The 21641-nt window shown below is 38.1% G+C and overlaps 1 protein-coding gene across 3 annotated transcripts in view; it reads right to left on the bottom strand.

The window, feature by feature from the left end:
• The window catches only part of slc10a7 (solute carrier family 10 member 7), a 113357-nt gene that overhangs the window by 84991 nt on the left and 6725 nt on the right, over nt 1-21641 (bottom strand). For all 3 annotated transcript variants that reach the window (XM_031897996.1, XM_031897994.1, NM_001004977.2), the window contains 3 exon segments: nt 14376-14458; nt 6596-6732; nt 4238-4313 (listed from right to left, as the gene is read on the bottom strand). In XM_031897996.1, the coding sequence (XP_031753856.1) occupies nt 4238-4313; nt 6596-6732; nt 14376-14458 (296 nt within the window).

Raw genomic sequence — 21641 nt, 5'->3', positions numbered from 1 at the left:
TGTAACAAATTTGTGGCCTGATCATTTCTGTTACAAAGATTCTGAACCTTTAGTCCTGTGAATTAAACTCAGTATATAAAAAAAAAAAAAAAATGTTTTTATAACCATATTAGCTTTTTGGGCTTAGTTTGCTGTTTAGAGTGCAGTTTACATTTGTTATTATTTATTAAAGGCTACAATGCAACACAATCACATAATGAATAATATTCAAATGATCCTTGAATAAATTTGTGACCACTATCAGAATTTATGGTATCCACATGGATTACCAAACAAGAGGGCCGATTCACTAAAGTGTGTTAAAACGTGCACTATTTATAGCATGCGTTAAAAATTTTATCGTGTCTAATTTTTCACGTCTTAACGCACGATTCACTAAAAGCATACTTGCGTTATTTTAGACAAGATGCTGCTTGCGTTATTTAAGTCGTGAAGACTATTTTTGTGCAGTATTTGACGGAACGCGCGCTAATCAACGCATCGCACACAAATAGTCGCCGCGTGCGAAAAAACGCACGTCATATTAGCCATACACGGCATTACTTTCGTAAAACTACGAAAACTTTTTTTTTTTACGAAAACTCGGAAAACTTTTATGAAAATGACCATTTCCCTGCACACTGGAGGCTGCATCACTATAGGGCCAACACATATTTGAATAAATCCCACTGCAAAGTCCATATTTTGTTGCCAAAAGCTTATTAACTGCACTTTTCTATAATTACCACCTGCCTTAAGTAGGTGTTATTTTTCGCACAGACAAATGCGATATTTAGCACGTCTTAGTGTTTGTGAATCATGCGTTAGTATTATTTCTGCGCGCTAATTAACGCATGCGATATGCGACTAAACGCATGTGATATTACTTTTGCGAATCGCGTGTTTTTTTTTTCGCGTCAATTTTACCGCAAAAAAACGTGCGATAAAACTTATCAACCTTTAGTGAATCCACCCTAAGGTTGCAAACACTGAACAATACTAAAGAATGCTTCTAAAAGATTACTAATGTATAGCAGTAGAGTTTTCAAACCTTATATTGCCTATTACATATTGATGTTGGTTGTCTAAACTACATTTAATACCATTGGTATGAAAGACCAGTTTTAATTATGAAGCAAATAATACATTATAATAAATAAACATAAATTTAAGATTAAGACTTTGCCGAGCTTCTAGATAAAAACTTTGGGCAATATCATTGCCAAATATCATACACAAAGAATCCTGCAGTTAAGGATTGTGTTGACAGATCAGAAAATCCCTTGGAAAAACCCAGCATGGCTTATTCTTAATATTAGCACCGATAATATGTGCCATAATGATTTTCTGAGTGATAATAATAGCTGTGACACAAATTACGTGCCCATAAGTAATTCTCAGGTATCTTTGATCTCCAGCCCTGAACGAATGCAGTTGCCTTCCATAGTTGTCCGGTGGGACTCTCTCAGAACCAGACATCTGGCTACTTTGTTGTTTTAGAATAATCCAGCCCCAAAGGAGCATGGGGAAAAATTGACATGAGACAAGAGGGCCTTAACAAAGGGAGGCTGCTATAGCATCTCTTTCTAAAATAGATCACTGTTAACCCCTTTATGCACAGACCCCTGCAGAGGAATCTACTGCAACAGAATGCAAAGGTTTAGATTACATTTAACAAAATAATATCATTTTATATGCGTGTTAACTTAAAGAAATTGTACTTCTAGCATGTTTTAAATAAGAATGCCACCATTTTATTTTGATGATAGCATCCTTTTAAAGCAAATGCATATCAGAAAATGGAAAACAGAAGCTTTTATGTCAAATATAGGAGTGAAAAAGCTTAAACTTAAGATACAAAGTTTGCTATACTGAATGTTGTAATAATGTGAGCTACATTTTACTGATGTGTATTTTAAGATTTGTTATAGATGTAGTTACTTGGTTTGAGAATTCACCAAGCATTACCCTGGTATGTGGAAAGCTTTATACACAGTATAATAGACTATATTTTCTCAGGATAAATAAAAATACAATTTACAAACTATTAACAAAATATAACAAAAAGTATTAAATCATTTGAGTTAAATGTAGTCCTTTTTACATGACTGTGCCTACACTTAACTAGACATATGCTCAATAACTCACCTGTGTGGATTCAATTAATTCTGGGATTTTAAGAGCTGTGTGAGGTATATGTGTGAATTATTTCTCCAGTTGGCCAACTAAAAGGCCACATGGCATTTAGCTGGTTGCTTAAAGAAATGGATTGGCTGAGTCATCTCTTAGCGATGTCACTCTACAGTCAATTAAAAAGAAGTCTTTTACAGGCAGATTGGCCTAAGGGGAAATCACTGTAAGAGTTATACTGCCTATGAATGAAGTCGGCACCATTGTTACTGCAAAGGAATTCAAACATGGCATGAGACTGAAGATCGTGTATTAAGGGCACTAATGTCGAGACAGAAGAAATCTTATATGGAAGAGAGCTATTATATGATAAAAATTTTTAATGCCTTCCAAGTAAATTTAGACAGACAGCTGCATTTTATCATTGCTCTTTTTACCAATGAAGCACAACAGTCAATCTATAATCTACTTCAATCTAGTTTTTAACACTGAAAATCAAAGTTACCCTTTCTGGAAACAAAGGAATCTTAATTGCTCTTTAAGTTAAAGGAACAGTAACACCAAAAAATGAAAGAGCTTTAAAGAAATAAAAATATAATGCACTGTTGCCCTGCACTGGTAAAACTGGTGTGTTTGCTACAGTAACACTACTATAATTTATATAATAAGCTGCTGTGTAGCCATGGGGGCAGCCATTCAAGCTGGAAAAAAGGAGAAAAGGCACAGGTTACATAGCAGATAACAGATAAGTTCTGTAGAATAGTGTTTTATCTGTTATCTGCTATGTGCCTGTGCCTTTTCCCCTTTGAATGGCTGCCCCCATGGCAACATAGCAGCTTATTTATATAAATTATAGTAGACTTTCTGAAGTAAACACACAACTTTTACCAGTGCAGGGCAGCAGCACATTATATTTTAGTTACTTTTATACACTTTCATTTTTTGGTGTTACTGTTCCTTTAAGGCAAGGCATCTCTCTGAAAAAGCTTAACAGCAAACATTTTTGTAAATAATCATATACAGGTATGGGACCCATTAACCGTGAACTTATTATCCAGACAGTTCCAAATTATGGTTTTATACACCAGGTCCCGAGCATTCTGGATAACAGGTCCCATACCTGTATGAGGTAAACATATTCTGTGGAACAAAGTTATGATTTGTTTTTAATGTTTAGCTGACGATTTGGCTCCTTCAGTCCGAGTCAGCATCTGCCTATGTATGGGGCACTCCATTGGGCCGACTCAACCAATAGTGATTGAACAGGTTTGAAAATCTCATTGGAGTGATGACCGCATTGGTTTGTTAATGCAGTCCTTGCTCTGACGGGCTCTCACAAAAGAAACATATTTTTTATCTGTGATTTGTACATTAATAGCGATAAGGCTAATGTCAAATGCAATGATTTGCAAGCTGCTGGGCATGACATGAGATTTTGAAGCATCACCTGAGGGTGATAGACAATAAAATAGACAATGCTGATCATTTACTGATAATTGTCTGTGTGTTTTAGCAGAGGCAATTCTCAGAATGATCTATGGCAGGGTATTTTTTGGTGTTTAGTAGCTTTGACAAGTAGCTGCTACTAAGTAGCTCCATGTGTTTTCGCCCTAAAGGTCACTTCACTCGGCCAAGGCTGAAAAGTTGGTTAACATAATTTAAAAAAACTGCCTTTCACATGTAGCATATTTACATATATTCACTGCCTCTGTCATTGGTGTACAAACAGGTAAGCAGATGCCTCCAGATGTTCCAGAACAAAGTGGTCAAATATATCAAATATTGGGGCCTCTTATTTGTTTCAAATTAAGCAAAATTAATCAATATGTATGAAATTTCTGAGCACAGTCATGGATATTTGAGTTCAGCTGGCCATATTTGGACAAATAATGGATACCTAGTTAGTCTCTCTCAGCCTAGAGTCCTTTGGATGTAGCCATAATTTAGCAATGTTTTTGAGAAGAAATACATAACATCGCACTTTAGCACACACTGTATAATACTTTTAATGGAAAATATTCATTTTAAAAACTTTTTTTTAAAAATAATTGTAAATGCTTAAGTGAAATCATATATGGTACTACTATTAATATTTCAGATGATTTCTGGGAAAGAAAGGAACCCTCACCTCATTACCACCGACTGCTTTGGTCAAGATCACAGCTGATGAAACAGGAGGAGGCATACAGCTTACTGTCTGCAAACTGAAAAAAAAAACAAAATTAAAGTATAAATATAAAAAAAAGGTTTCACAAATGTCCACCCAAATAATATATATTTTTGTGTTTATAAAATGCTACTTTTGTCCTCAGCCTATCATTTTTCTTATAAAACATTAATAGCACAGACCAGATATTAAACATATATTATGTAACTCTGCAAACAAATGTAAAAATGTTACACTGCATATGTGCCTGCCAAAACTGAAGGGAATGCTCGGAGGAGAGGAACATTGTGGCATGGAGCAAGAAGCATACAAGGGCTAGTGTGCTTTTTAAGAAGAGGGGAACCTGACCAGTAGTAATGGTTGAACCGCAACCTGCGGGTTTACCCTTAGGTCACACAGGTTAGGACTGAGAATTCAGCATCCGCTGGGTTGGGTGCAGGTCAGACTGGGAAGGCCTACACAGAAGAAGCACACAGAGCAGAAACACACAGGTTGGGTGCCCTTTAAAAGTAGTTTTTTTCCCACTTAAAAGTCCCACATGCACTCTTTATAAATAACAAATAGACAGCCTCTTGCAGGATTATCCTACTCAAGGCCTAGTATTGTGTCATCATTGTAAAATATTCCCTGTATCTCATGCACAAAACAAATAAAGTTATTTTTTATATAGCAGTGAACAAAAGATTTATGTACAACAGAAGCCCTTTGAATAAAAAAAAAGCAAAGCTTTTAAGATGCTGATCAGATGACACACTGAGAGGCACAAACGATGAGACAATACAGAAATCATTTTAAAAAAAAAAAATAAGATAGAAAGAATAACAAAGTCCTAAAGCCTTTCACAATATCTTAGATTAACCTCTAGCAAGCAGCATCACATTAAAACCCATCAAGAATTTCAATTATCTTTCAGCATGTACTAATAGCAACAACATCCATGTTTGGGAGTTGGACCCTTCACACTAATTCTTTAAGTGCTGTATTTCAATGAACCTTTGCATTATCTCCCTGATCCCTTTCTATATTCATCCAGCCTGCCATATCCTCAGGGATATACCAGTTTAAAAACCAAAACACATTAAGAACTTGGAACGATTTGAAGAGACCAATTTTATAAAGTATTTTTGACATAGGGACAGCATAAGGGAAGAGCGCTCTTCTGCAGAGGAATGGGAATAAAGGACTCTTATTAGTGCTTAACGAAAAGCTCAGTGTCACACGAGACATTCACATTTAAATATATGAAGGTTTCACACTAAGCGTGATGAATGCAAGTGATTGGCTGATGTGTTTAGCTTAATTTCTCATGACATCTTAATCCTTCTTCCTCTTCAGACATACCCTAAACATTAACATAAGTCAAATACATAAAGGACTGTAGAATATTCAAATTCTTTTTATCCCATGCAGTGTAAAACTCATAAAGAGCATAGATATACTACACATTACACTTTTTCTCTTGCAACATCAATTGCAAAATGTAGAGGAGAGAAAAGGGAATTTTTAAGGATAAAACAGCCTTTTTATAACTGATTACTCCATATTCTGTCCACCTTCAAATTTGTGTCTGTCCCCCAAACTGTCCTTCCTCCTTTTCTTATTACTGCTCATTTGTTCTTAAATAACTTTCATCCCCACATTCATTCTTTGTACTCTACTCTATCCCAAAACATCTTTCAGTTCCCTCTTGCTCAGTCAATATTCCTTGTGCCTATCCAAACTATCCCCACATTCATTCTTTGTTGCCTGGCAAAATAAGTACTCGATCCCTAGGCATCTTCCAGTTCCCTCTAGCCCAGTCATTGTTCCTTGTGCCTATCCAAACTATCCATTTTGTCCCATAGACACACAACTTTAAGAGAAAAATATACTCCACTTTCCTAAAGTTTTTCTTTCCTTATAACCCCTTTGGGCATTGGTTACAGTACAGATGGAATGATCAGCAGAGGCATGGAGACTCTTGCCATCAGCTGTACACATTTGTTCCCACTTGATATTTGTTTCTGTGTGCAAACTACAAAGGGGACTGTAAAGAAGTACAGGTACTACAATCTTTTCACATTAAACTTGAAGTTGCCCTGCATTGATATACTGCTGTGTTGGCACTTGTATAATGTTATGTGGGCAATAAATGTGAATTTGGCAGTGCAATTATAAATTGCATTGTGTATTTGGGTATTAAACATCGAGATTGATACTTTTTCTTGCAGCTTGCACCAGACAACGTCTGGGCAACCCTGACGTACACCATTGTCAGTTATTCAAGCTTAAACAAAAATATATTCATAATTGTGATATTAGTTATTAGGTAACACATACCCCTTTAAAAGCCATTCATTTATGGGAGTAAGAGACAGAACTTGAAGGAAAACCCATATTGCTGTGGGGAAGAAGACGAGCGTAAAAAGCTGGACAAACAGGTGAAGCTTTACATGCATCAAAGCATTGGTCAGTTCCTAAAAGAGAGAAAAAAAAAAAAGGTACAGATTTTTATCTTTCCAGTGTCAATATGAAGAAAATATAATTAATATTACTTTTTGAACTTGTTTAACCAACCTGGGATAATAGGTTTTAAACATTGTCCAGCTCCGCTGCATTAGTCATTAGAAAATATCATATAAACTCATATAACTAATATAGCCGCCGTCGGCGGGGGGGGGGGGGGGGGGGGGGTGTGTGTGAAGTCAAGCTGAACCATTTATGTATATTAGGTATTTTGGATGAACACTTATTAGTTGTCCTACACATTTGTTAAGCTATGGATGCAATGCTAAACCATCATGTCAAATACTGTATATCTGTAAACCTGGAAAAATCTTAAAGGGTATGTTTGTTGGTCTCTCCCAAAATGTCCTATAAGACACTGCAAATCTGAGGAACATATATTCCAACTGCCAGTGAAACAGTCTGTTCTGGTTTCAGAGAAGTTAACTTTAATTTGTGTTGTGAGAAACTGGGGGTGGGGGGAAATGATTGCAAAAAGTTAGAACTTATATGACATGTGGTCATGACAAGCCACCTCTATGAACAGAACATCAAACCTCAAAACTGTTCCTTGAAATGAGGGACTGTTAACTATGCGGTCATGATGACTGAACTGCCACAGACAAAGATGTATATGAGGCCTTACAGCTTTTCAGGTTTACCTTCTCTTGCACAAAAAAAAAAAAAAAAAACTTGGTTTCCTGAACTTGATACTGAGAAAACAAGGAACCGATTATTTAGTAACACCAACCCTGATTGTGCAGAGGCTGAATGGGCCATTTACATGTTAAGACGGACTCATACATCTTCCTCAAACTAAACTTATTTAAGCAAATATACAAACCTTGTAGCGACAAGTGTAGTTTCAAAAGTGGCTTGTTGAATCCTCAGTTTAACAAAATCATTTCCATGCAAGCAAAATAAACAATTATAAAAATCACCCTGCTAAACTTTTTGCAAGTGATAGTGGCATCTCTGGTGGGAGCAAAAGGGAGAAAATGATGTACCGGGTTACAACTTTAGATCATTTAAAGGCTTTAAAAAGCTGTATAATAAAAGTCCTTTAAACATACAACCGAAGGATCTTTTTTTAAATTAAATCACCCATACCTGTTATAATTGTATTTAAAAATCTGAGCTGTCAATCATATATTGCCTGCCCCGCCTCTATGCCGCAGGCAATATATGATTGACGGCTCAGATTTTTAATCACTATTACTTTAACTTAGCATTCAGCTTTTCGTAGATATCACCTAGATGGCAAAGATTTTGGGGTGAAACAAAGCTTTGCCTGAATAACAGTGTACACAAAATGGCACCAGCCTGCTGACTGTCATTGTAAATTCCAGGACTGAAGGGGAAAAAAAAATGAAAAAATGTACATAGCATAAATAAAGTTTATTTTATTCAACTAACATGATAGAAAATGATTTGGAATTATTTTTTAGGGTGACAGGTCCCCTTTAAAGGCCAAGGGTAAAAATATTTTAGCGTTTCCAGACTTGGTTCTAAAACCCTATAAAAACTGTCCACTAATTAACGATTGATCTCAAAAACAGATCCTAATATATAAAAAGGTGTTATAATTTATTATGTGGAAGAGCTGATGGTGAAGTTGCGACAAACACAGGCCTGCACCTGACACACTCAGATGTTGGAAATGTATCTGCATGCAGAAGGTTATTCTGTTTGCCATTCAGTGACAATCTGACCACAATCTGTCCACTATCCATAGATTATTCAGCCAGCATAACCATGTTCACCTTTATGTTCAAAGTGAGACAATATCATCTTGAGTGCAGATTGAAAGGCTCCTGTGTACACAGCCTTATGCATTCATTTTCTTGCTTTCTGTACAAGTCTATAGGGCTCATTTACTTAAGGGAAGGCAGTGTGAGTTGTTTTTTTTTTTGCACACTGCCTTTCTCCTTAGCTGGTTCAGAGCACCTGCATATAACCGCACATGAAGTAAAAGTGAAGTTAGAGAACCCTCAAAGTCTTCTATGTAATTTTGAAAAGCATATTTATTAAACGGCTGAACTCTCACTTTCATCCACTGATAAATATTCTTTTAAAAATCCAACAGTAATAAACAGAGAGTGGCGGAATTATCTGGCAAGCTCTAACTTAACTATTTGTTATGCTATGTGTGAAGATTTTATGGAGCATTCATTCACCCTGCCGCAGTGAGTAAAGTGCACTTTTGGCTACAATCGACATGTTTTTCCCCCACCAATGCACAGTTCACAATGTCCAGCAAAACTGCATCTAATTAGCCAAAACAGGCATATGCAATGTAAATTGGAAACAGTTGCACCAAATATTGCCTGGTGTCAGTTGCAGTGTTCACGTACATCAATTCTGGCGTTTGGCATGTGAATACCATCTTCCTCTGGTTCTTAAGGAGCAAGTGTGCTGTGTCCGTTGATGCAAGGCACTGAGGGAACCCAGGAGCTACTGCCTGGTCATTGTCAGTAGACGTGGCAGTGCTCATTTCATAAAGAAAGGGAGGAAGGACAGATTGCTGTTAAGCACACCTATATGGACTACGAAGGACCCATTTGAACGCAAGTGCCTTTAATGAAAGTGGTTTTAGACATAACTTACTATAGGAAAATGCACATATTGCCCACTGCATCTACCGACATAAATGAGACCTTTTGTATTGAATGCTCTCCAGTGACACCAATGCCTTGCCTGATGATGGTTCGACATTGCCTGCTCAATACTGCTTGACTTACATTGTACCTTTGGTTCTACTGCAACCACCAAATCCCAATCACAATTATTCCATTGAACTGATATTATTGTTTTAGACTTTGTACCGTGTATCATGATCTGGATGATGGAAACCTTCAAGGACTATTGTAACACATACAAAGCCATCTGGAGCCAAAAGCATGCACACCTCTCTATGTGATATAAAGCCATGTATATTTCTTGCACAAATATTTAACTTTTCATTTTCAAAACTGGTTCTTCTTTGACATCTATTATACTGTTTTTCATTTTGCATTTTCCCTGTTGGTACATGAATTACATTTGTAGGATTTTGAGGTTTTTGCGGAGCTTTAATAACCATTCTCTTGAGATGTTCAGATAAATAAACTCAATTTGTCTCCAAGCTTCATTTGCAGCTTTTCACTATGATACAAACCTATTAACATTCCAGTGCACACTGCCTATCTGTAATAAGATGCTCTTGTGAATTTAATGGCTTAGAACCAAAAGTATAAAAGAACATGACAACTTGTAAATGGAATTAAGGGTTGAAATAATTAGAATATAAACTACCTGGAATATTAGCAAGTGCTAAGGCATGTGATGGCAATTCAGCTCCTTATTCACAGAAAAAAACATACAATACACCTGATTATTTCATATTTGGTTGGAAGAATTGATTTGCTTAACAATGACTGTAGAATAGATGATGCCAAAGGAAATGTAATATTGCAGATTCACGCTATGTATTTCCAGTTCTGCCTGCTTGTTAGTGACAAAGTATTTCAGGCAATGGAGATATGATAGTGTAATGCTGTGTGAAGCCACGATTCATAGGCAAAATTGTGTCTCTGATATACCTGCATTTAGAATGCACCATTTCAAAAGGGCTCATGTATGTCCACACATGCAGTTGTGGTGCCCTGCAGTCATTTGGCTGTAAAACCACTTTTATTACTTTCAGGTACCTGTGTAAAATGTACATAATGCACTTCCCTAAGGTTGCACTCAGAGCCGCTCAAGTCCTTCCTGCCTTCCGTTCTGAACCGAGTGCTGCTGCACCTATTGCTGCAGGGGAATCCTGGAGATACCACCATCTCCAGATTAGGCCATAGCTAAAGGGTTCCCTCAGCGCCCTAAGTCAGGTGCCACACACCAAACCAGAAATGATGGGAGACAATTTTCACAACAACTGTGCCCCTTTTGCAATGATGTACACACACAGATGCATCAATTGTGGTGGGTGGAGTACAAATGAGTCGTCCTTTGCGACTGCAATGTCGTCAGAATTCTGATAAAACCGCTGCATTGTGGGAGAAAAAACATAGCAATTGTGCTTGAAGGTACCTGTGCCCTAAAGTGTGCACAATACTATCAAAAATAAATTAAAAAACGAGTGGCGTCATCCCATTTGTGGCATATTTTATGCCCTCAATCTGTTCAGGCAACTGTTCAGACAATCATTCAAAAAGTGTACCTGACTAGCCCATGTACAGCCACCTTTGCACTGACACACAAAGCTTAGGAAATTGCCTTGAGAGGAGTGCTGCTGCCAAGTTAGTTCATTATTTTTTATTTATCTAGTAATGCTAGAGCTCTGTGTCAGATTGAAAACAGACAGACAGTCTTTTATTTATTCAAGTTATCACAGATAAAATGTATTAAACCATAATTAGTTCCAACACACATTCTCGCCAGTTCTCAAATGACATGTCAAAATTGAATGTCATACATACAGGAAAACCTTGTGGTCCCAATAATTTATACTGCATTTCACTGGGTGTTTTTCCTGGATTTTACAGCAAAATGTAATTGTCCTGATTTTCCAAAAAATAGCTTTGTCCTCTGTGAATGCTATTTGCAGTGATATCAAGAGGTGTAAAATACCAATCAGATGCATATGTTGCCATGTTTCTGTCAGTTAATAGAGATTTCCAATTAGTCTGTGTTTCATACAGTCATGCACAAATCATCGATTGCTTTAGGTTTTGCATCAAATAAGTCCCTATGCTGTCCTATTGTGCAGAAGGAAAGCTTTAATCACTGGGGGGGTTCTAAATGTTGCAATTGCAATAACTTACCTGATACCCCGAGCGTCAAGGTTAGCAGAAAACTGCACCAGTCAGGGGTACTTCTGGCAAGCAATTCTCTTTCCGCTTCTTCGGGTGCACATACAAAGTAAAGTGAGAAGCCAAACTTAGTAAAAGCTGGCTTTTTTACTACTGTGCATATGCCAGTCCTTGTGTTTGGAAGAATGAAGTGGAAGAAGAGGATTGCTCCATCATGCTTGTGTAGACGTACCCTGGGACAGCACAGGTTTTAACATGAGCGCCAGCCTGGGGTATTTAGTAAGTGATTATAATTAGTCCTGTGCTTATCCTTTGAGTAACCTGCTTAAACATACTTCCCCAGTTTTATGTTTATTCATGATTGTTATGTACATTGTAGGAAATTTATACAGAATGAGGTTTTACAAGTAGGTAGGCCCAGATACATTAGTGATTATTAGTGTATTTGGTTCCCAATAGTCTACACTGGGATTAGTATAAATTAGGTCCAAGTTAGCCATACAGCTAATAAATTACTATGCAAATAACATTAGTAGTCGGTCAAACTGGTCTGCACTGCAGCTGAAGAAGCATAGGAGTGCTCTAGCTAAGCAATATGATGGACTTATGCCTTCTCCTAGTGCAAGGATAGTAAAATATACACCGCTTGTGTACATCTTTACGCAGAACATGAATTATTAAAGTTTTCTTGGTATTTTCAAAATGACCCACCTCAATCATGCAGGCAGATTTTTTTTTCCTTGAGTTTGAATGAAGATCAAGAAATTAGAAACGTGTCTACATTTTCTGTACAAGTGCTCTTTGTAATTACATCAAGTTGAAATGTTGAAATATTTAAAGTTTGGACTGGGCAGCAAAAATAATCAATTTTTCTCCTCAAATAAATGCCTTTAGAGCATTCCAGGGAGAAATCCACGAGGCTACAGATTTGTTGTTAATGTGCAAATACCTTTCTGCTTTCTGTTTGTATGGATTGTTTAATATTGATGACCTTACGAGGAGATATCTCAAAGCATCAGAGCAGATCAGTTGATACACCGAGAAGATAAAGCGTTAGTTCAACCAGCATGAGATAAAAGTCAGATCTTTGAGAATTGCAAATTTTTCTCACTTGCAAAGATTATTTTGTCTCACAGTGTGTTCGTCACCTGCACAAGGTCTGATACTTAGAAAGATGCCTAGAAGTAGGGTGTTCACAGAAATATGGCAAAATAAGAAAGGCTTTCTTCAGTTAGAAAAACAGGATTTCAAACAGGTCCAAAACATGGCAAAAATGAGGGTCTTAATGGGGGCCAGAAACTATTTTTGAACTTTGTACAACTCAGTTCCAGTAATGCGCCTAGTGTCCTGTGGGCCCCTGGGGTGTTTTTCCCCATTCTGTTCATGTTTAAGTAAAATATCCTAAAATAATGTGGAATGCTAATACCTTATTAATATCAGGTAGTAGCACATGGGACAATGCTACTTTTCACAATAGCACAGCAATTGACATAGGCAGCTATTTAATAGTATTTTCTGAGGCTCTGTTTCCTGTGTAGTGCATGATTTCCAGCAGGCAACTAAATGCCCTGTGTGCCCTAGGACTTTCTGTCTATAATAAATACTTTACATGACTTATCTTATTTGTGATTGCAAGTGATTGGTTCAATCATCCAGATCTGAATAACCAGCAGCCTGTTCCCTCACTTGCAGTAGGATTGGATGGTCATTATATTTGTCATTCCTATGAGACACAACGTACCAATGTCTACATTTCTAAAGTTTTCTTACGGGACAGATTTTACATTATAAGCAAATGATATTTGTTTGGCATGCAGCACATCTGATGCTCTGTAACAAGTAGCTTCTGCAGAAGATAAGCTGACCATTATCACTTCTGAGACAAGTGTCCCCACAGTCCTAAATTACAGCTTCTCTGAAGATCTGATTAATGCCACATTTAGAAGCTAATGCACAAAAATAACAGGTCAGTGTATTATCTGGTAGAATAATTATAATTTCCTATTGGGGTTCTAGCTTGAACAAATCCTAACACTCAACTTGTTTAGGGATTAAGATTTTGAATGGGTGTTAGTGCTTGGGGCTGCTGCTGAGTACTGACTCCCACAAAACGTTAAGCTAAACATATTATGACAAATATGATAAATGTGTTTAACTCTGTCAATCTGTTAACATTTTCCAGATGGTCATGAAAATTTTTCTGGCAGTCCAGAAGTGTTGTTAAATAGGAAATAAGGCAGTACAGGTATGGGATCCATTATCCAGAAAGCTCAGAACTGGGGAAGGCCACCTCCCATAAACTCCGATTTAATCAAATTATTCAAATTTTTAAAATTGTTTTCCTTTTTCTCTGTAATAATAAAACAGTACCTTGTATTTGATCCCAACTAAGATATAACTATTCTTATTGAAGGCAAAACAATCCTATTGGGTTTATTTAATATTTAAATAATTTCTTTGTAGACTTATAGTATGAAGATCAAGATTACAGAAAGACCTCCTTCTCCAGAAAACCCCAGGTCCCGAGCATTCTGGATAACAGGTCCTATTCCTGGTATTAGCTCTACTTTCCGCAATGTGCTGCCTTCATCAGTATCACCATTGTTTTTAATGAGTAATGCTGCAGCAATAAAACCAAAAGCAGCATTAAGAATAAATACCCAGTGCATATCATAAATGGTTAACACTGGCTACATCTATATCTATTTTTATTTAAAAAAAAAAAAAGAATTTGCAAAGGTTTGCCTTTAAATTTAAAGTAAACTAAAGCATAGATTTGGGAAAGTTTTATTTAGCACAAAGCACCAAATAAATTGATACTCTACCTCTGTTTTTAAGGAGAGTCCACTGTTAAAGAATATAGCAGACACCGCAATATAAGTGATGGTAATTTCTGGCTTCAGTGGCCCTACAAAAATAAAAGGGAAAAAGCAAATAAGGAAAAAGTTATATTCAAGTACAAGAAAAAAAATTGAACAATTGAATGATAATACAAGGGCAATCGAAAAGTGAAGGTGAACTGGCCTTGACAAAATTGCATCAAACACAAAGAAAAACCATTTTTCTCTGCATTTGTACAGTTTTTTTTTTTTTTTTTCAAGTTTCATTATCAGAAACATGCTAAGACACCATACCATGTACAGTCCTAACTAGTTACCTCTGATTATATCTTCCATAGTGTGGCAGCACTCCTACCGAGAAACATTTCTGTAACTTAGTTGCGTTTCTTTTACCTGATACAAGTGCAGTGTGCAAAAATGGCTGTGGAGGTTTTGCATCTGCCGCAATTGCTGCCAATGCATCAAAATCTGCACCTTCAAGATTGTGGTGCGTCATTACACTTATTTGCCCATCATACAGAACAGGTGGTAGAACCTATGCACTAGCGCAGCGCATGACAATATGGAAGTGCAAGGAGCATGCTTGGATGCACATACCTTTAATAAATAATGTCAATTTGAGCAATAACTGTGCCCATGTTTAACGACCACAACTCTGGTGGTTGCGGATGTAAATGAGCCCTATAGTGCCACATGAACTTGGGCACTGTTAGAATACATGAAACATAGAAAGAAATCCCCAACCCTCAGTCTAAGCTAACCAGCTGCCAGATACACCATATGCCAGCAGTCATTCCTACCTACATTCTGGAGAAAACAGGCTAATAGAAACAGGGCTGGAACTATGAGAAGGCAGAACAGGCATGTGCCTCGGGCACAACATTGAGGGGGTCGCTAGGTACATAAATCTCTCGCCTACCCCTAGTCCAGGCCCTTAGGCCCCCAGGTCCCTCTTGCAGTCGCATTAACGCCCATCTTCTGCAGCACAGCCACGGTAGGTTTGCGTGGGCAGGGGTTGCCTAGGGCGCCCGGCCAGCTAGGCCTGGTGCTGAATATAAGTGATATACAGCCATTATTTGCACACAAACAAGGGAGGGGGAAACCTGGAACAGGTTAGATGGACCACTGCCAATACTTTTTTGTTTTGTGTACAAACTGTAGCCTTAGATTGCCTTCAAGCTGTATTCAAATAAAGATTTTCACAGGTTTACGTTAATTAACGTAAAAAGTTTTTGTGCCTGTATTCCTACAGACCCTCAGTAAAGGGTAAGTAAATATGGTTTCACCACTTAGCTGCATACTGTTGCTGGGGTATTAATGATGAATTTAAAAGGAACATGAGATTTAGTACTGTACACCTTCTAGCCATTTCCATGTGGCCAATAAGCGGCTCATATAAATATAAATTTCAGCCAAAGATTAGTACTAATTTTGTTTTGTAATATTTAACCATATAAAATGTACACAGATTGAGACAAACTTACTTATGGGACATGTGCTTTATTTACTAGTGTAAACATTTTAACATATGTGGAATGCTTGCAGTTGTGGCAAATGAGTAAACAAAATCAATCCCAATACCTGCTGCTGCTATATGAAAGACATTATGCATTGTGCAAATATCACCCTTCAGCACTAAAACAGCTGCTTTTCAGCTTTTTGACTATGACTTTTTCAGCAAAATAAATGTAATTTTTTTTAATATAACAGCACTGTTTGCAGACAACTATAATTACACCTAACATCAGCAGTAGTGTTTCAAGCAGGTAAGACAGGAGTCTTGACTACTAACCAAGAATCATCCCTTTAGATTGTATTTGATCATTATTGAGGTGTTGTATCAGAAAACCAGTTTTATACGTTAAAGACTGATACTACACAGGGCAGATTCTCAGCTTATTGGTGTGCCTGCACTTGAAGCCATTGTGCTGGCTTGGGTGCCGACATACAAAGCGGAATTCGGCACAAAACTGCTTGCATATGCAGTTACATTTCAAATTCTGCTCAGTGTGCCTGCACCAGGGCCAACACAATGGCTCCGGTTTTAGGCACAATTATGAGATTTTCTAAGCGTAGGAATGCATGTTTGGCCAGGTTTATCCGTAGGTCAAGAAGCTGCCCCATATGGCACAGCCCAAAGTGTGATATTGCTTTCTCCTTTTTAGTAAGGGCAAAGGCACACCAGGCAGGTGCTCTGCTTTTTCTCAGCATAAGTTTTGTACTTAGAATGAGAAAAAGCATTCTGCTGCCATTTGCTCCTCTGTCACAAACTGGCACGATGTTGGCCAGTGCGCAGCTACACTGATGCAAAAGTATGCATTTTCAGGCTGAAAATCAACCGACCCTAATGTATAAATCATACACCACCACATGCTGTTGACTTTGATATTAATAGAATTAATGAATACATCCTGCCCCAGGAACTATTGCCTGAACTAGTGTGATATTGTTTGATGATTATATGGGCATAACTATATGCAACTCCTCCTAGTGACAATAAAATGACACACAACCCAATAACTCCCCCCTGGCTACTTGGCCACTCCCCTTTAAAAAATAATTTCAAGTGATTAGAATAGTATGGCAACAGGGCGAGACTCTAAGGGGCTCATTCTTAAAACCACAATTTTTTTTGTGGTTAAAATCCACAATAATTTCCGATTTATCGTCACAAAATGTCACGAAAATTATTTTATCAGTCGTACGAAAATATAGTTGTTGTGTTCCAAAAGTCACAAAATTTTCGGATCCGAATGTTCGTAAATGGTGCAAAAACCTTTTTGGCTTTGAAACCTTCAATGTATGATTTTGGAAGCCTTCCATAGGACTCAATGGCACTCTACAGATCCAACCTGGCCAAAAGATGGTCACAGATGACTATGAATGAATTCTGAAATGGTCGTAGTCTTTACAAAATTATGACTTTTTCATGGAAATTAAAGAAAACCACTAAAATTCCACAACTTTTTTATGAAATTATCATGGACATTTTTTCTAAAACAAGAAAAAAAAATGTGCTTTAATGAATGGGTCCCCTAACTGTAAAGTGAGTCTGAATAATCTTTGATGAAGATAAGTATTTCCATTAGATCAGGGCTGTCCCGTGACCACCCTCTGTGTGGCCCCCCCACCTGTCTGGCTGCTTTGATGGCTTACCTTTGTGTAAGCTTTAAATGGTGTCAATACCTAACTATCTAAGGTGTTAACACCTTAGATCAGGGGTTGGGAACCTTTTTGGCTGAGAGAGCCATAAAACTCCACATACAGTGGTGTGAAAAACTATTTGCCCCCTTCCTGATTTCTTATTCTTTTGCATGTTTGTCACACAAAATGTTTCTGATCATCAAACACATTTAACTATTAGTCAAAGATAACACAAGTAAACACAAAATGCAGTTTTGAAATAAGGGTTTTTATTATTTAGGGAGAAAAAAAATCCAAACCTACATGGCCCTGTGTGAAAAAGTAATTGCCCCCTGAACCCAATAACTGGTTGGGCCACCCTTAGCAGCAATAACTGCAATCAAGCGTTTGCGATAACTTGCAACGAGTCTTTTACAGCGCTCTGGAGGAATTTTGGCCCACTCATCTTTGCAGAATTGTTGTAATTCAGCTTTATTTAAGGGTTTTCTAGCATGAACTGCCTTTTTAAGGTCATGCCACAACATCTCAATAGGATTCAGGTCAGGACTTTGACTAGGCCACTCCAAAGTCTTCATTTTGTTTTTCTTCAGCCATTCAGAGGTGGATTTGCTGGTGTGTTTTGGGTCATTGTCCTGCTGCAGCACCCAAGATCGCTTCAGCTTGAGTTGACGAACAGATGGCCGGACATTCTCCTTCAGGGTTTTTTGGTAGACAGTAGAATTCATGGTTCCATCTATCACAGCAAGCCTTCCAGGTCCTGAAGCAGCAAAACAACCCAGACCATCACACTACCACCACCATATTTTACTGTTGGTATGATGTTCTTTTTCTGAAATGCTGTGTTACTTTTACGCCAGATGTAACGGGACACGCACCTTCCAAAAAGTTCAACTTTTGTCTCGTCGGTCCACAAGGTATTTTCCCAAAAGTCTTGGCAATCATTGAGATGTTTTTTAGCAAAATTGAGACGAGCCTTAATGTTCTTTTTGCTTAAAAGTGGTTTGCGCCTTGGAAATCTGCCATGCAGGCCGTTTTTGCCCAGTCTCTTTCTTATGGTGGAGTCGTGAACACTGACCTTAATTGAGGCAAGTGAGGCCTGCAGTTCTTTAGATGTTTTGGTCGGCCGGCCACTCCTGGGAAGGTTCACCACTGTTCCATGTTATTGCCATTTGTGGATAATGGCTCTCACTGTGGTTCGCTGGAGTCCCAAAGCTTTAGAAATGGCTTTATAACCTTTACCAGACTGATAGATCTCAATTACTTTTGTTCTCATTTGTTCCTCAATTTCTTTAAATCTTGGCATGATGTCTAGCTTTTGAGGTGGTTTTGGTCTACTTCTCTGTGTCAGGTAGCTCCTATTTAAGTGATTTCTTGATTGAAACAGGTGTGGCAGTAATCAGGCCTGGGGGTGACTACAGCAATTGAAATTGAAAATTGAAATTGATAAACCACAGTTAAGTTATTTTTTAACAAGGGGGGCAATCACTTTTTCACACAGGGCCATGTAGATTTGGAGTTTTTTTTCTCCCTTAATAATGTAAACCTTCATTTAAAAACTGCATTTTGTGTTCAATTATGTTATCTTTGACTAATAGTTAACGGTTTTTGATGAGCAGAAACATTTAAGTGTGACAAACATGCAAAAGAATAAGAAATCAGGAAGTGGGCAAATCGTTTTTCAGACCACTGTATTTTAAAATGTAATTCCGTGAGAGCCATACAATATGTTTGGCCGCGGATGCTGCGGGCCAAGGTAGGGTGGGTCCCAAGGATACCGGATGTGGATGTGATGCGGAGGAGGGCGTGGCCTGCGCTAAGCGGATAGAAGACGTGTTCTAAGGCTTAGAACACGTCTTCTATCCGCCGAGCGCAGGCCACGTCCCCATTAATTTTTTTATTAAAGATTTGGCAGCGAGCCAGATGCAGCCATCAAAAGAGCCACATCTGGCTCTCAAGCCATAGGTTCCCTATCCCTGCCTTAGATTAAGGCTGTAACTCTTCTGTACTGTTTAAACATGTAATCCCCTGTGTTGTTCACACCTTTTAGTTTCTGCATTGTCCACCCCCTGCAGTGTTCACACCTCAGGATCAGTCTGTAGGAGGAGTGCCAGCATTGTGTGTATAGCATACACAGGCGGGGTAGGGCAGGCAGAGTATGGCACACACAGGCGGGGTAGGGCAGGCAGAGTATGGCACACACAGAAGCATAGGGAAGGCAGAGTATTGCCTGTGTGTGCCATACTCTGCCTACGCTATGCTGCCTGTGTGTGCCATACTCTGCCTACGCTATGCTGCCTGTGTGTGCCATACTCTGCCTGCCCTATGCTGCCTGTGGGAGGTGAACCTGCCAGGTTTGTTCTGGGAGTTGGAAATAGCCATTAAATGGTCCCTAAGGTTTGTAACTATATGCTGAGGGTTGACATGCTATCCACAGGGGAGGAGGAGGCATATGGAATTAAGGGTGTGTCTTAATATGACATAATTCTTTCACATATGAGTGAAGGTTGATATCCCCGCAGTAAACACCCACCATTAATGGGGCATGGTCTTAAAAGCTCTTGTGATAACATGGGCGTGCTTTGTAGAGGGTGCAGTTTAAAAAAGGAGAGTCGTCAAAACTGGCTTCCATTAGCAGGCCTCCACTATGTATGCTAGAGAAATTCCGGCCCTCGGCACCACAGAAGTTGGACAACACTGCACTAGATGACTAAAGAGTGCAATTAAAAAAAACAAAGAGTAAACACAGACTAGCACTCCACAGCACTTAGGAGAAATAGTTGCAAATGAAGTCAGAGATGGAACCCTTAAAGCAGTGATCTCCAACCAGTGGCTCGTGAGCAAAATGTTGCTCACTAGCATCTTGGATGTTGCTCCCAGTGTCCCCAAAGCAGATGCTTATTTTTGAATGTCTTGCCTTGGGTAAGTTTTGATTGAATAAAAACAAGATTACCACCAAATAAAGGCTCCTGTAATCTGATGTGAGTGTACATAGAAGCTACCTAATAGCCAATCTTAGCTATTATTTGGCACCTCCATGAACTTTTATGATGGTTATGTTGCTCACAAAGTCTTTTTACATTTGACTGTGTCTCACGAGTAGGAAAGGTTGAAGACCCCTGCCTTAGAGATTCACTTATAGAGTGTATTTAGGCAAACTGGAGGGAGATTCAACTTCAATAGCCAGCACAAAACAGAATGCACTCGTCAGATGCCAGGACAGCGAATAAAAAGTAAAACTGGAGGGAGAGGTGATTTAGCAAAAATAGTTCAAGGCAAGGAAAATTTTAGCAACCATAAAAAAGCAAGCATAGGATACCCAACTGAACAAACTAAAACCCAGAATCTATGCACAATCTGTAACCAAAGTGTCAGTGCCAAAGATGCGATGATCAACAACAAATGATGGGTTAAATTAGAAATGAGTTGCCACAATGGAGGTATAACCTATATGTAAAAATATCTAATAAACAGTTGTGTTTGATACTACCATATTATTTTGGTCATCATTACTCCTGTTAATCTGATACACGAATGCATTTAAAACATTTCAACAATGCAGTATAGACAGGTCAATGACTGCTCTTTGTAACATTCAAAAGAAATAATAGGACATACAAGCTGACAAGCAGGTAGCCACACTAAGCGGAATTCTATGGGAATGTTCAGGGCTACATCAGCATAACTTAAATTCCAACTACTGAGGCAAACTGGAGGGAGATTCAACTTCAATAGCCAGCACAAAACAGAATGCACTCGTCAGATGCCAGGACAGCGAATAAAAAGTAAAACTGGAGGGAGAGGTGATTTAGCAAAAATAGTTCAAGGCAAGGAAACTTCTGAACTTCAACATTAATGAAGGTTACAATGTAACAAACATGCTAAAAAAAACTAAAATAACGTAAAGGAAAACTTTTACTTCATTTACTTAGGAACCTCAACCTAATATGAATATCAACCTTCCTTTATTTTTAGTTTACATTGGCAATGTGAATTATTTCTACCCGACAGATGTCATACCAGTTAGTTGCCAATCCTAAATTAAATTTACAGCGAGGAACATAAGTATTTGAACACTGTGCGATTTTGCAAGTTCTCCTACTTAGAAAT

Source organism: Xenopus tropicalis, chromosome 1, assembly GCF_000004195.4.
Source record: "Xenopus tropicalis strain Nigerian chromosome 1, UCB_Xtro_10.0, whole genome shotgun sequence".
Classification (NCBI taxonomy): Eukaryota; Metazoa; Chordata; class Amphibia; order Anura; family Pipidae; genus Xenopus; species Xenopus tropicalis.
Note: the sequence above shows the minus strand (reverse complement) of the source record. Positions and strands in the feature narration are given on the sequence as shown.